We start from the raw sequence: 15,299 nt of genomic DNA, 5'->3' as shown, positions 1-15,299 counted from the left end.
TCCCCATCAACCATCAATGGTCGAATTTCCTAGAGAGGATATTGTGGCTAAAATTGATGATATTTCATGATATTTTGGTGATATTTGATGTTTGGTGAGGCTAGAAATTAAATGGGAAATTTTGGTGTGAAAATTTAAATTTTTACCTAATGTATAGACATGTGTGATTATTAACCCGGGACTGATAAATTGAATCTCATTCTCAGTCATTGAGGTAATTTAGGTATAATTGGAGTGTAGAAAGTGAAAGAAATTGATTTGGAGTTAAATTGAAGGTTTTAGCCAATTACATCGAGAATAGTGCGAATTAGGTCGATTACCTTATTTAAACGGCTATTTGGACATTTTGCATCACATTTCGTGCATTCATATAGATTTATAAAACCTGAAATAGTTTATGATAAATTTACATAATTTATTAAAATTCGTGTCACGTATGATGTATAGGTGGTGAGCCCTCTAACAAGGGTAAAGAAATTGTGCTCGAAGATCGAGAATAGGAGTATATCGAACTCCTAGTACTATGAGTAACCTTACTATCATTTTAATTATCTAAAGTATGTTTTTAATCGGTTTTGGTGAAATTTTATGAAAATGAGTTTAAATGGTAAATCTTTGTATTTTACAAACAAAATGTGTTTACATGAAAAGATTTTATCAATTATCTTGAAACGAAATAACAATTTTGAAAATAGAGTAATTGGAGATCACTAGTATGTTGTAAATTTTATGATTGAAAATTGATGACTTATGTTATATTGTTATTGTGTTGGCATGACTAGTTGGGCTGTGTTTTATGAATTGTATGACTTGTTTAATTTTACCCTTGCAGGCTGGGTAGTAAAATATTAGCCCTATCATGCTGTTAAAATTTTATTGTATGGTGGGTTTAGCTTACTACAGTAGGTGGGTTTTTGTGGACTAGCCTATTAGAGAGGCACGGTAAACCCCATTATATTTTATCTCGGTTGGAGAGACGAGTAGGGTAACTCCCGAGGTATAACTTTTAGAGTTCACTTCATGCCAAACTACCACGTGAGGGGGAACTCGGCCAACGCCAAGGAACGACTATATTTTCAAAATAAAACATGACTTTCTAATAGCTTTGGCGGACTCAGTTGGGATAGCCCTCGACCAAGGTATTCCAAATAACTGAGTATAATAATAATTTTTGGCATGGGCCAAGCTTTTAAGAAATTCATAAGCCATACTGATTACTTGATTTAAATAAATTGATTTCATTTGGTTGAAATAAGTTGAAAAGTGATAAATTAAAGTTTGATGAAATGTTTTAATAGTCTCATTTTACTCGCCTTTAGATATTTTAAATGATATTTGTTTACTCACTAAGATTTTATAATCTCACCACCCTCATTTCCACCCATTTCAGGCTCAGAATAGATTATAGATAACTGATATCGACGAGGACTACAGTTGGACTTGCCACATTCAAAAACTGTAGGTTCATTTTTTTTTTATACTTTTAGGCATTCGTGGGCCCACGTGTCACTGTAAATTAAATTTTATACTTTGGTTATCTGTATTACAGCATGTATGAATTTATTTTGCTTTTACGCTGTAAAAATTATTTACACAGTGTTCTAAAAATATTATTTTATTAGAAAATTGAATATTTTATTCTATATTTTTATTTTATTCTAATAGTCATAATTTCATTTTAAATGAATGTTTTAGACATCCAAAATTATTTTTGATTATGAAATATGTGTTTTCCACTTATATACTACATTTTTAACTGATTTTGAGATTTTTGGAAAAAATGACCAAAATACCACTGTGAGACAGAAATTATTATTTTATTTGTTTTAAGTTGGAAACAGCTTAAAATCTTTTAGAACACGATATTCAGCAACGATTACTCACAGGGAAAATGAGAAGCTGATATTAAAGCCTTGCGGGGTTCCGGTTGACATTCTGGGTAATGAGTGTCGATCGGGACGTCGCGACGGTTGTCACGGGCTCGATGGGAGTACCGGGTCGTGACACAAACTATGAAAAGTACAATATTCTCATCATTTAAAATCTAATCATACCTTAATCAGCACTTGTCAAACCTTGTTCTATAAAATAATTACAACGTCATTTACATGCTCAATAGAATGTTTGCATATTTAGTAAGTTCAAGAAATCGTTAAAAGACGATATTGCCCCTAATGGTACCATTAAGTCGATTAAGCCTTGAACTACTTCAAATTGGAATTTTAAGGTGAAATTAAGAGTTTCACAGTCCAAGAATGATTTAAAATGGTGATTTGGAGTTCGATGGTCAATTTGGAGTCAAACCAAAATTTTCACTATCTAGGGATAAAATGGTCATTTGCCACATGGGGACAAAATGAGAATTTTTAGAAAAGATTTTTTGGCCCCATTTGACTTATTGGAGTATGATTTGAGGTTTAGAAGTAAAAAATTTTAATTTCGGTATAATTTGGAGTATAGGGGCGAAATGATAATTTTGCCACCCCAAGGCCAAATCGGTAAATTTTCACCCCCGACACTTGTCAAGACTAAGGGGTTTTATTTATCATGGAAATGGATAAACATGAGAAATGTGTGGTGGAGAATTAAAGAATTAAAAGTCAAATATTTAAAATTTGAACCAACAAGGAAAGGTCATGTGTCATGCTTTTATTATTTTGTTATTTCTTTATAAAAAGGTAAAAAATCAGCCCATTTCTCCATTAGTGATCAGCCAAACCAGAAGAGAAGAGAAACTAAGGAAGAACAAACCCTAGGTGGGAAAAATCAAAGAGAAAGTGTTGAAATTCAAGGATTTGATCATGTAAAGGTAAAATTTCTTTGATTTTGCTAGTGATTTATCTTACCCATGCATTTTTCCTTAATTTTCATGGTTAAATTACATGTTTTCATAATGAATTCATGACTGGTCAAAATGGGTAAGGAGAGAGAGAGATGTTGGATTGAATTGATTTTAAGATATGTTAGTGTTTTTAGTTAGTTTAGCATATTTAGAAGCAAAACAATAAGAAAAAAATTCATTTTTCCCATGAATCTTCATTGGCCGAATCTTCCTTGATGTGTGTGGGTGATGGATTGTTATTATTTCAAGAGAAATGGCTTAGAAAATGATGAATAATGATGAGAAAATTAAGTAGGAAAAATCACGGTATTAGTGCACAGTAATGGCTGAATTTTTTCATGAAGAAATGGGAAGGTTTTGATGCTGAAATTGGTGTTATTTGACTAATGTTTGGTGAATTGAGGTATTAGAAATGAAATGGAGCAATTTGGAGCCAAATCGGACACAATTGTCATTTAATCGGGTAATAGGTCAAATTAGGTCAGCACCGCATTTAAGCAGTAGTCAGATAAGTTGCATATCATATTATGCATATACACCGAGCCTGAATTGATTTTATAATGATCAAGCATTAATGTGGTGAATTATGTATTGTACATTGTGGCTAGGTGGTGAGTAAATTACACTGGTAAAAGTACAGAGATTGTGCTTGAAGACTGGGATTAGGAGTACATCGACTCCTAGAACTGTGAGTAAACTTATTATCATCTTAATTATCTAGAGTACTTTTATACAATTGTGTGATTTTATAGAAAATGGGTTTAAATGGTAAATTGCTACGTTTTAGGAGAAATTATGATTTTATAAAATGATTTTATAAATTTTCTAGAAAATTGAATACTGGTTTTGAAAATAGAGTAATTGGAGACTGCCTGCTTGTGTTATAAATTGTGTTTTAAATTATATGGCTTATAGCAATAGGTGAGCATGAATGGCAAAGTCGGTATTTGTATCAAAATTATATATACTATGTATTCAGCCTTGAGAGATTAGATTGCGATAAATTACTATGTCATGCAGATAAGGATTTTATAAATCATGTGGTAGATAAAATAATCTATAGTCACTATAGTGGTGGGGGTTTCCGTGGACTGCCTATGAGAGGGGTACGGTAACTCAGTTATATATTTACCTACGAGGGGAGATGTTGGATGAAGTATCTCCTAAGATAAAGATTTGAATGCACTTCAGGTGGACCACCGCGTGAGAGTGAGACTCAGCCAACGCCAAGGAATGGCTATGTGTCAGATGCGAAAACATGTTTATGGGTATGGGACATTTAACAGTCTTGGCGGTCTCAGTGGGATACCTTGACGAAGGTACCTGTGAGAATGATTTTGGCAGGAGTCAAGTTTTGTGAGATATATAAGCCATGTTGATTAATTGAGTAAACTGAATATTCATGTTATGAAACATATATTGGAAAAGAATATTTTAATTCGTCTCTATTTACTCGTCTTTAGATAGTTTAGATGGTGTCTGTTTACTCACTGGGATTTTATAATCTCACCACCCTCATTTCCTCACATTTCAGGCTCAGGAAATTCCATAGTTAGCTGACTTTGACAAGGACCTTCATTTGGACTTGAATCAGCAAAAGCTGTAGGTTTTCAGCTTCCGATGCATTTTTGTTAGTTGGGGGCCCATGTGTCACTGTAAAAGTAATTTTATACTTCAGTTATCTTATTTAAAGTATGTATGAACATATTTAGCTTTTACACCATATTTTTTACGGGTTTCAATTTTTTCAAAAAAAAATAACGAAAATATCCCGGTGAGCCAAAAAATAATATTTTATTATTTTGATTTGAAAACGGCTTATGATTTCTTGAAATACGAGATTTAATAACTGTCGCTCACCGGGGAGATGCGAAGCTGATGCTAAGCTTTGCGGGGTTTCGATCGGCATTCGGGGTAATGAGTGCCTATGGGGACGTCACGGCGGTTGTCATGGGCCCGATGAAAGTTTCGAGTCGTGATAGCACTTCCCTGAGTATATTTCCATTTTCTTTATCTTTCTTCTTCTTCTCTAAGACTAACTTGTTCTGATTGCCTTTCTTTTAAGCCTAATGATATAAAACTAACGTTAAAAATAAAACTACCCTATTTTGCTAAAAAGTTCCTTTTTCTATTCTCTCTTTATTAATAAACCCTAAAGTCATAATTGCAATTATAAAAAATAAAATGATATTTTATGTATTTATTTTTATAAAGACTATAACTTAGTAAATATAAATGTTTTTATAACATAATTCAATAAGTATAATATTTTTAAGGGGTATTAAAATAAATATAATTTTTTGAACAAACAAAATTGTTTAAACAGACATAACTGTATGAATAAACATAACTGTTCAAAAGACTTTGCTCTTTTCTTCTTTTTTTTCAATATAGGATTTTGGCTCATACTATTAAAATGTCTAATAATCTCCCATTATTTTGAAAATAATCTAAATTTTTTAAAATCTTGAAAATCAACTGTATAAACGAAGGTATCATTTGATTAAATCTTCACTTAGTGAAAATTGCATGGTAAACTATGCTTTGAACTAAATATTTCATTTGACACATAATGAATGCATAGTATCCGATGATACTTTTAGGATCATTGGTGATCTACATCCTCTTTTCATGAGTGCTATTAAAGCTAACTCTTGACCTCTTAGAAACAGCTACACTTTTACACTCAATATGTAAATCTAAAAAAAAAAATGCTCTCGTAACTAAAACACTCTAACTATACAAGTACTTAAGAGTATATTACTCATATTTTTCATATCAATACAAGTACCTAGTACTTAAGATGGGATATTATATTTCATATTCATAATGCTAACAACCACATTCAGATTATGTACTTTGTTTCTTCAAATTCAAGATTTGAAATTATACCAAGCATTGAGCCAATGATCCACCATAGATGGCTTTAATTTATGAACTTGAGCCCCATCCCTTTTAAGGTTTTATTTACAATACCTCTAGCAAGACTTTTTGTCAAAAAAATTGCCAAGTTTTCACATGACTTCACAAACATTATAGTAGTCACTTCATCTAAATTAATTGTTGGATCTCAACCCAACATGTCTAGACTTTCTGTTATACACTTGGTTATATTGTCACAGGCGTGGAACTTTAGCTAAGATCCATGTAGCACTTAACCCCCGTGTGTGAAGGCTAAGTAAACCTAACTATAAAAGTAATGCGAAAAAGTGAACTAAAGAAGAAGTTATGTGAGAAATAAAGTATATTATTCCCCATGGTCTAATAGACTTATGCTAACTATTGGTTTGTTTTTCCCTTATGCTTACAATGAAATTAAAAATGGTTATTTATAGTAATAATAACTTACTAAGCCTAAACCTACTTGTAATGCAAGTAAAATAAATAACATAAAAAAATAGCTTAATCCTAGACTTACTTGTAGTGCAAGTAAAGCAAAGAACAAGTAAGGAAACATAAATAAGAAAAATGCATATTCTTATTAGAATACGTTTAATCTAACCCTAAACTACTTTAGTTGCCATTCTCTAGCAACATTACACAAAAAATCCAACCCTAGTAAACAACCCGTATGTGCGTGGCCCACAATTGTATGGGCCTTATGTGCCAAGCCCGTTAATCCACACCGTTCCACACAGCCCATCAATTTGTTCCTCGTGCAGCCCAATCTTGATAGCGTCTTGTGCACATGGCAACCCCCATACACTGCTAGCTCGATGATTGCTTAGGTTGAACTTGTCACAGATTTGCAAGCCATGACAATACGCCCTTGCTAGAGTTGCTTTACTATCACAATGAATAGAAATTGAAAAAATTGGTGCAAGCCACAAAGACAGACCATATAGTAAGTTTTGTAGCCATTTGACTTCTTTGGTGACAACAATCATGCAATAAATTTGACCACCATGGTGGAATCCATTGTACATTTTTGTTTCTTAAAATCTCAAGAAATAAAATCCCCACGATGCATAAAGATCCATCCACTTGTAGAAATATGATCATCCATACTTGTAATCCAACAAGCATGCAAATATCGTTCTAATATTGATAGGTATCCATTATAACAAAGATCATAATTGATTGTTATCTTTAACTACCTAAATCTCTATTTACGACTTGTTAATACAAGTTATTTGGATTCCTTATGTACCTATTAATTTTCTAACAACAAATGCTATATACGATCTTGTACACGTTATTGCATACGTTAAACAACCAATTATTTTTACATATTACAAGTAATTTACCATCCCACCACCATTAGGCATAAATTTTATTTGAAGATCTATAGATATAGATATTGAATATAATAAATAAGATCAAACTTGTTAAGTTCTTTTTTATATGAAATTGTGACAAAGTTAGATCATTTTTTATCTTGAAATATTTTAATTCTTAAAATAACATCCACTGCACTCATATTATTCTTTGCAAAATTATTTGATAAAAGTTTCTTTGTCTCTTCAATTTGTGCCAAATATTAGCATGTTATCTACATATAAGAAAATTATAACTCTTTTACCACTTTGAAATTTGCTATATATGCACTTATCAAACTCATTTATTTTATAGCAATTGGCTAAAATCGTTTTGTCAATTTTTTTTATGTTATTGTTTTGGTGCTTGTATAAGTCTATATAATGGTTTTACAAGTTTAGAAACCTTATGCTTCTGCCTCGAAACAATGAACCAACTGTTGCACGTACCTCTTTTAATACATTGTTTAAAAACGTTATCTTTCCATTTTACATGGTGAATTACCAATTATAAATTGATGCAAGTGAAATTAAAAATCTAATTGTAGCAATTCTAAATACTAAAACATGAATATTAAAACAGTCAATTTTTTGCTTTTATTTAATCTTTCGTTACCACCTACTTTAAACTTGTCAATGGTTCGATCACCTTTTTTTTTTAATAAAATAAACTATGCCTAGCAAACCACTATAAATAAAATATCAAATATTTAACATTTTTATTGCATAGCAAACCATCTACAAATTATTCTTAGTAAATAAAATTGTGTCAAAATATTATCAACTAAAAACTAACAAAAGTCTTGAAAAAATAGATAACTTGATGGTGTTTCTTTGTTTGAAAGGTGATGAAAGAATATTGGAAGGGCTAGGGGTGTGCAAACGGTTATTTCGGTTAGTTCGATTTTAGATAGATTAGTTCAGTTTTAGATATCTAATAACCGAACTAACCAAATTCATATTTAAAAGTAATCGAAACCGAACCGAACTATACAAATGACTGAGCTAACCAAAATCGAACTAATTCAATTAGTTCTGTTCGGTTTTCAAAAACCGAACTTGACAAATTTTTTATTTTTTCGTTTGTATATATTTATTTATGTTGTATTTTTTTTAATAAATCAATACTACAAAAATATTAAAAATGATAATAAAAAATTTTAATAAATAAGATGGATACTCATATAATTAAAGAGGAAATAAATAGGAGAAGAGATTAGGTTTAGGATTTATTTTTCATGCAAAATCCTCATAATACCCTTACTTAAATTCAATTAGTTCAATTAGTTCGATTAGAAATTTTCCTAACTGAAACCGAATCGAATTAATTTTAATAACCGAATTATCCTAACTGAACTATCCAAAGAACTAAACTAATTTAACCAAAAAAATCGAACTCATTTCGATTCGATTCAGTTGTTCGGTTTAGTTTACATTTACTCACCCCTAAAAAGGGCCAGGCCAAAACCACAAAGAATATTAAAAAAATAGATAACTTGTTGGTGTTTTTGGTGATGGCTCGGCGTTGGTCGTCACTGAAAAGGGATGATGATCACGAAGGCCATTATGTTTCTAATGTCAACGAAAATCTCACTCCAAAATATAAAATTCTTAGTAAGATGAGTAAAGGCACATTTGGCCGAGTTTTGGAATGTTGGGATCGTCAATATGTTGCGATTAAAGTTGATATACTTCAACATCTTGCTAAGATGATAAAGGAACTTCACGTTATGTGCAGATTCGAAATTGGTTTGATTACCGTAATCACATTTGTATTGTGTTTGAGAAGCTTGGGCCAAGTTAATTTGGTTTTCTAAAGAGAAATAAAGACTGTTCATTTCCTGTGGATCTTGTTCAGGACTTTGGACATCAACTTTTGAAATCTATAGCATTTATGCATGATTTACGCTTAATCCACACTGACTTGAAGGTAGAAAATATTCTTCTTGTATCTTCTGAATATGAAAAGCTTCTTGGCGAGTTCTTCAGATGAAACGCATTTCAGGTTCTTGTCAAAGTCAAGTGCCATTAAGCTGATTGGCTTGGTAGTACTACACTTGATAATCAAAATCATAGCTACATTGTTTCTACAAGGTATTATAGAGCCCTGATGTTATTCTAGGTCTGGGCTGGAGTTTTCCATGTGATCTATGGAGTGTGGGTTGTATACTTATTGAACTCTGCATGAGTGAAGCATTATTTCAAACCCATGAGAATTTGAAGCATTTGGCGATGATGGAAAGGGTATTAAGACCTGGGTGCTGAAAAATAATTTCAGAGAGGCTCCAGACTAAATTGGAGCTTGATCGTCTGAAGAATATGGCATCACAACATGTAGAGAGCTCAAGATATTCACTCGCAGACCTATTGGAAGGTTTAATGAACATAATCCATTTAAATGTCTCACAGCACATCAAGCTCTAAATCATTTTTTTAAGAATCCAACTTAAGTGGAAAGAGTAGATCAATGATTTCATAGTGCTTGGATATCCAAGATAAAAATGGCAAAGGCCTCAAATTTTGAGATTGCTGTGTATGTATGCTGATGTTCGTTTTGGTGAAATATACAATTTGCATCTTTTGCTGTGAAGTACTTGTATCGATAACTCCTTTTTATTGAATAACCATTTAGTTATTTAGTTAGAACACACATTTGTGGAAGTAAAGATCTTTTTAGTCTGTTTGGCTGATAATTTTATTTTTTATTTTTTGTTTTTTTTTCAAAATTATTATAATATAAAGTAAAAGGTAAAAAGTAATATCATAATTAATTTTAAATAAATAAATAATTAAACGTAATATCAATAATAACATAATTAGTCTATATAGAAGTATAATGCATCACTTTGTTATCTAAAACTTACCTATTTTGTATATGATTTTTCAAACATTATATTTCTTTTTGTATCTAAACGTGCCTTTTACTTTTTTTTTTTGGTTTATGATTTTGAAGACAAAAGTCAAATAGTAAAAATGTAAAAAGTTAAATGTTTCATACTTAACGTTGGTTTAAGGCGAGTAATCAAATTTTATTCATAAAAGACTTATGCAAAATTGCATACATATTTTTAATTGACTTTTAAATAATAATTATATGTAAATATAAATTTTTGATATAAGAAAGTTTGATGTATTAATAATCAAAATTTTATAATATTAATCTATAATTTTTTTTACATCATTAAAATTAAATACCTTTATATTTTAATGAAAGTCATTAAATGCAGTCGGAATTCTTATTTACAAATTGGATTAATCTTATTAATTAATATTTATAATACAAATTATTAATTGAAAATTTAGAAATTTAATGAATAAAAATGCTTGTTTTCGTCAATAACAAGTTTTTACCGATATCTATGTTTGTATATATACTAATATTTGTTGTCACGTGAATAACAAATGAATACTTATTTTTTATGTACTAATAAATTACGTATAAATGAAAATATTATAAATTACAAAATTGTTTTTTATTTATTTTAAAAAATAATTATATATAAATAAAATTGTTTTTAAGTTATATTTTTTGAAATATAAACCATTGAATTGTGCAATATTAGTTTATAAATTATTCAATCTATTAGGATTAAACAATATTTTTTTAATAAAAATTATTCAATGCAATTAAAATACTTATTTGCATATTGGATAGAGTTTACAAATTGAATAACCTTTATTAATATTTATAACTAAAAAATATTTAAAATGACAATTTAGTAGTAAATAACAAATATCTTTATTTTCGTCAATCAAAAGTTTTAGCAACATCTTACTTTTATATATATTACACATTATATATAAATATATAGCAAAATAGATAAAATATAACTGAGAAAAAAAAGGATAAATAGATTATAGATATAGATATAGATGAGGTGAAAAAACAACAGAAAGGTATATAACCACTCAAACTTAAAATTTTAATCGAAATCTCACTCTAAAATTACTACTTAAAGTTTTAATATAAGTGAAAAATAAAATACTTTTTTACAAGTGACAATTATCATGTGAAAGTGACATATTATTGTCACATACAAACACAGATGTAATTATCCAAATCTTAGTGCTCGTGTTTGTCCCAATTCCCAAGTCCTAAGTGCCGAATTCTAACCCAATGGGCTGCAATTCTTTGTAATTTTCTGGGTGTTGAGTCCTTCTTAGACACAAATCTTTTTGAAACAAAACCAATTTCTATTAAAACCCACTCAAGCTTAATTGTTGAGCTTAGCGAACAAGCTCAAACTTGATCATCAGACTCCTTCAACAAACAACAATTATATATATATATATATATAAAAGCATAATATCTAAAAAAACCTTTAAAGTCTTTAAAATAATTAAAATAAATTTTTATTCTTTTATTATCTTCAATTAAGATTTTATATTTTTATTTAAAACTAAATAAACTCTTATTCTTTTATTTTGAGTTAAATAAATTTTTATAATTAATAGCTGAATTGATCAAAATATCATTTATCATTTTATATTATATGACGATAACGTAATATGTGGACATATCATAATTAATGATGACATAACATGCTAACATATTATAATCAATGATAGCATGACATGTTAAATGTAACGTAATAATATAATCATGTAACATTTTTCATATTCTACGTTAGTGACATGTCAACTTCGTATAAGTATAAAATGATAAATAACATTTTAACTAAAGTTAATTAATTAACTATTATTAAAAAGAATTTATTTGACTCAAAATAAAAATATGAAGATTTAATTGAATATAATTAAAAAATAAAAATGTATTTAAATTTTTTTAAATTAATAAATAAATATATATTTAATCAATAAAATTTCCTAACTTGAAAATATTTAATTAATAAACAAGAATTTATTCGGTATAAAATCAATATATAATTTTATATATTATGAATGAATCAAAACTTAATTACTATATCATTGAGACTAAGGTTTATTAACAAATTTAATTATATGATGTATGATTATACTAGAGTATGTGTGTATCTTATCTTAAATCAAATACTATAAACTTTAAATAAACAAAAGCTTTTTAGGTTGGGAATGCTCCTACAGGCTTCAGTCATTTGCAATATAATTATAATCTAAGTTGATCCTTTGGTCAATTGGACAAGCCAATCCAAATAGGCATAGCTCTATATGTCAAAGCCAATCTAAATTCATAATGGAAACCAATAGAAGTCGGCCCTCGAATCCAACTTCTAACTATATCTACACGAATGGGTCGCCATTTCGCAATAAATGAACATTTGTAAATATCTATATACTTACTAAAACTGAATTATTAGCTTGATAATAATATCAATTATTATCAATAAATTAAAATTCTAACTTTTTTTAAAAGGAATCTCCCAGCCCATGTCGACTGCCGCTCTCCGCGTACCTTCGGCCACGAGCCTTTCCATAATTCACGGCCACGTGTCGGATCGCTATTAGCTCACCCACTGCTCGAAACTATCTATGAAGCAGCCTTTCCCCCATCTCCAACACCCCCACGTGCCCATCCGTCAAGGTCTGGCAGCCAAAACCCTTCCCATCTACTGATCTTCTTACACGTGTTCAAGTCAAATCGCCTTTCTCCTCCTCTTTTATATATACCTGGCGCCTACCTGCCTAAAAACAGAAACTCAAATCGAAAAAGTATATCCATTCACTAAAGTCAAAACCAAGCTTTTTGTTTCCATCTCCTTCGCTTTTTAGATTTCTTTTTTCTTTTTGGTTTAATTTCTATTACATGATCCAAAAATTAAACGGGTCGTGTCGCCGGATTCTCGCGTACCCGGCGGTACATCCTTGCCAATCCATTTCTCCACTTACTCTTCTAAACTCTCTAATCGACCTTGGTCGAGACATTTGTAGTTACAAATCCAAGTTTTTACCCACCAACAAGAGAAATGCGCGCGAAACGTTTCGTCAAATCACGAACCTTCTTCTTATCCTCGAGGAGATCCGAAATTCCACGTCGGATCCACCTGACCCGGTCATCCTTAGGTTGCCGGAGCTCCATCTGACTTTCCAGAAGTTCCGATACCTACTGGAAGACTGCACTTGCGACCGGTCTCGAGTATGGATGCTGGTTAACTCGGATCGGGTAGCGAATCACTTCCGGATCCTGATCCGGGCCATGGCAACGGGTCTGGATGTTTTCCCTCTTCCAACCGTTGACTTGTCAAACGAAGCCAAGGAGTTGGTTGAGTTAATAATAAGGCACGCTAGGAAGGGAACTTTCGAATCTGATCCGGAAGATAAGAAAGCCGTGAAAGATCTCATGCGGATCCTGAACCGCTTCGAGGAAGGAAGCTCGCCCGACCCGATTGAAATCAAACGGATCTTGGATCATCTCGGGATTAAAAAATGGAGCGATTGTAATAAGGAGGTGAAATTCTTGAATTCAGAAATTGAAATCGAAGTTTCCAATAGAGAAAATAAAAAAGAATTAGAGCTTTTGAGTAGCTTAATGGGATTCGTGAGCTATTGCAGATGTGTAATGTTCGACTCCATTGACTTTCACAGTCAACATCTTGATGGCCAATTTAACAGCAGCGAAGCTCTTAAAGGGATCAACGGTGATGATCTCAAGTGTCCGATCTCGTTGGAGATGATGTCAGATCCAGTGACTTTGTTAACGGGACACACCTATGATCGTTGTTCGATTTTAAAATGGTTCAGTTCAGGGAACGCCACGTGTCCCAAGACGGGCGAGAAGCTTACCAGCACGGAACTGGTTCCGAATCTTGTCTTGAAAGGGGTGATCCAACGGTATTGTGCTGAAAACGGCGTCGTGGTTGCCGAATCCAGCCGGAAGAATCGGGATATTTCTAGGTCGATCATGGCGGGGAGTTGGGCGGGAGAAGGAGCTGTGAAGATGTTGGGGGGTTTTCTGGTTAACAAACTTGTAAACGGAAGTGTTGAAGAGAAGAACAAGGCGGCTTTTGAGATTCGGGTTCTTACGAAAACAAGCATTTTTAACAGGTCTTGTTTGGTTGAAGCCGGCGCGGTCCCACATTTATTGAAGCTGTTGTTGTCTAACAATTCGAACACCGAAGAAAACTCCATTGCTGCGCTCTTGAATCTTTCCAAGCATTCGAAAAGCAAGGGTGTTATAGTGGAGAAAGAAGGGTTGGATTTGATCGTTCATGTTTTAAGAAAAGGACATAAGGTTGAAGCTCAACAACATGCTGCTGCTACCTTGTTTTATCTTGCTTCGGTTGAGGAGAATAGGATTTTGATTGGTGAAATCCCTGAGGCTATTCCAGGTTTAGTGGAGTTGATTAAGAAGGGAAATGATCGTTGCAAAAGGAATGCATTGGTTGCGGTTTTTGGGCTTCTGGTGCACTCCGGGAATCACTGGAGGGTTCTTGCAGCTGGGGTTGTTCCTTTGTTGCTGAATCTTTTGAAAGATTCGGAAAGGCAGGATCTTGTAACGGATTCTCTAGCAGTTTTGGCTACTCTAGCAGAGAAAGTTGATGGGACGGTTGCAATTTTACGCCGCGGGGCCTTGCAATTGTTAGTGGGGACTTTAAATACCTCCACTTCAAGGACAGGGAAGGAGTATTGCGTTTCCTTACTGTTGGCCCTATGTGTAAATGGCGGTCTAGATGTGGTTGCTCGTTTGGTCAAGAATCCTTCTCTTCTGGGATCCTTGTATTCCCAACTTAGTGAAGGTACATCTCGAGCTAGCAAAAAGGCCAGTGCACTCATCAGGATCCTGCATGAGTTTTATGAAAGGAGCTCCTCAACTTCGTTGACTCCACGTCATCCACGAGAACGATTCGTTCACGTAAGGTAATTGGTAACCCAAATTTTTAAGGGTTTTCATTTATTGATTCTTTTTTTGGTCCATTTCTGCAATCTTTTCCTTGTAAATACACGCAATGTGTATATTGCTTGCTTTCTTTATTAGCTCGGTTTTTTTCAAGAGCTTAACCACTCAGCTTCTGCCTTTTTTATGAAGCTGCGTGAAAAAAATAAAATAAAAGTATTGTTGCATTGTAACTTTATTTGCAGATTGTTGATAATAATGTCATCGAAGTATAATACAAAGTGATGTAAAACTCATTCTTTATGAGTATCATGTGTAAACAGCTTCTGCTGTGTTGTGCAATTGTCTTCATGTTAGTAATAAGATTGTGATACAGTTTGTCTAAAACAATTTCTATAAACATGAAAGATTTTGGTCCATTGTATATTCC

At 32.0% G+C, this 15,299-nt stretch overlaps 1 protein-coding gene and 1 pseudogene across 1 annotated transcript; both read left to right on the top strand.

The window, feature by feature from the left end:
- Nucleotides 8,490-9,604, top strand: LOC18609396 (annotated as a pseudogene).
- LOC18609395 (U-box domain-containing protein 18) lies at nucleotides 12,370-15,293 on the top strand. Its single transcript, XM_007044484.2, has one exon. It carries the CDS (start codon nucleotides 12,842-12,844, stop codon nucleotides 14,894-14,896), a length of 2,055 nt encoding a protein of 684 aa, XP_007044546.2. The 5' UTR covers nucleotides 12,370-12,841; the 3' UTR covers nucleotides 14,897-15,293.

The sequence above is a fragment of the Theobroma cacao genome, chromosome 2 (genome assembly GCF_000208745.1).
Source record: "Theobroma cacao cultivar B97-61/B2 chromosome 2, Criollo_cocoa_genome_V2, whole genome shotgun sequence".
Lineage (NCBI taxonomy): Eukaryota > Viridiplantae > Streptophyta > Magnoliopsida > Malvales > Malvaceae > Theobroma > Theobroma cacao.
The sequence above is the reverse complement of the archived record's forward strand: the minus strand, read 5'-3'. Positions and strand labels throughout refer to the sequence as shown.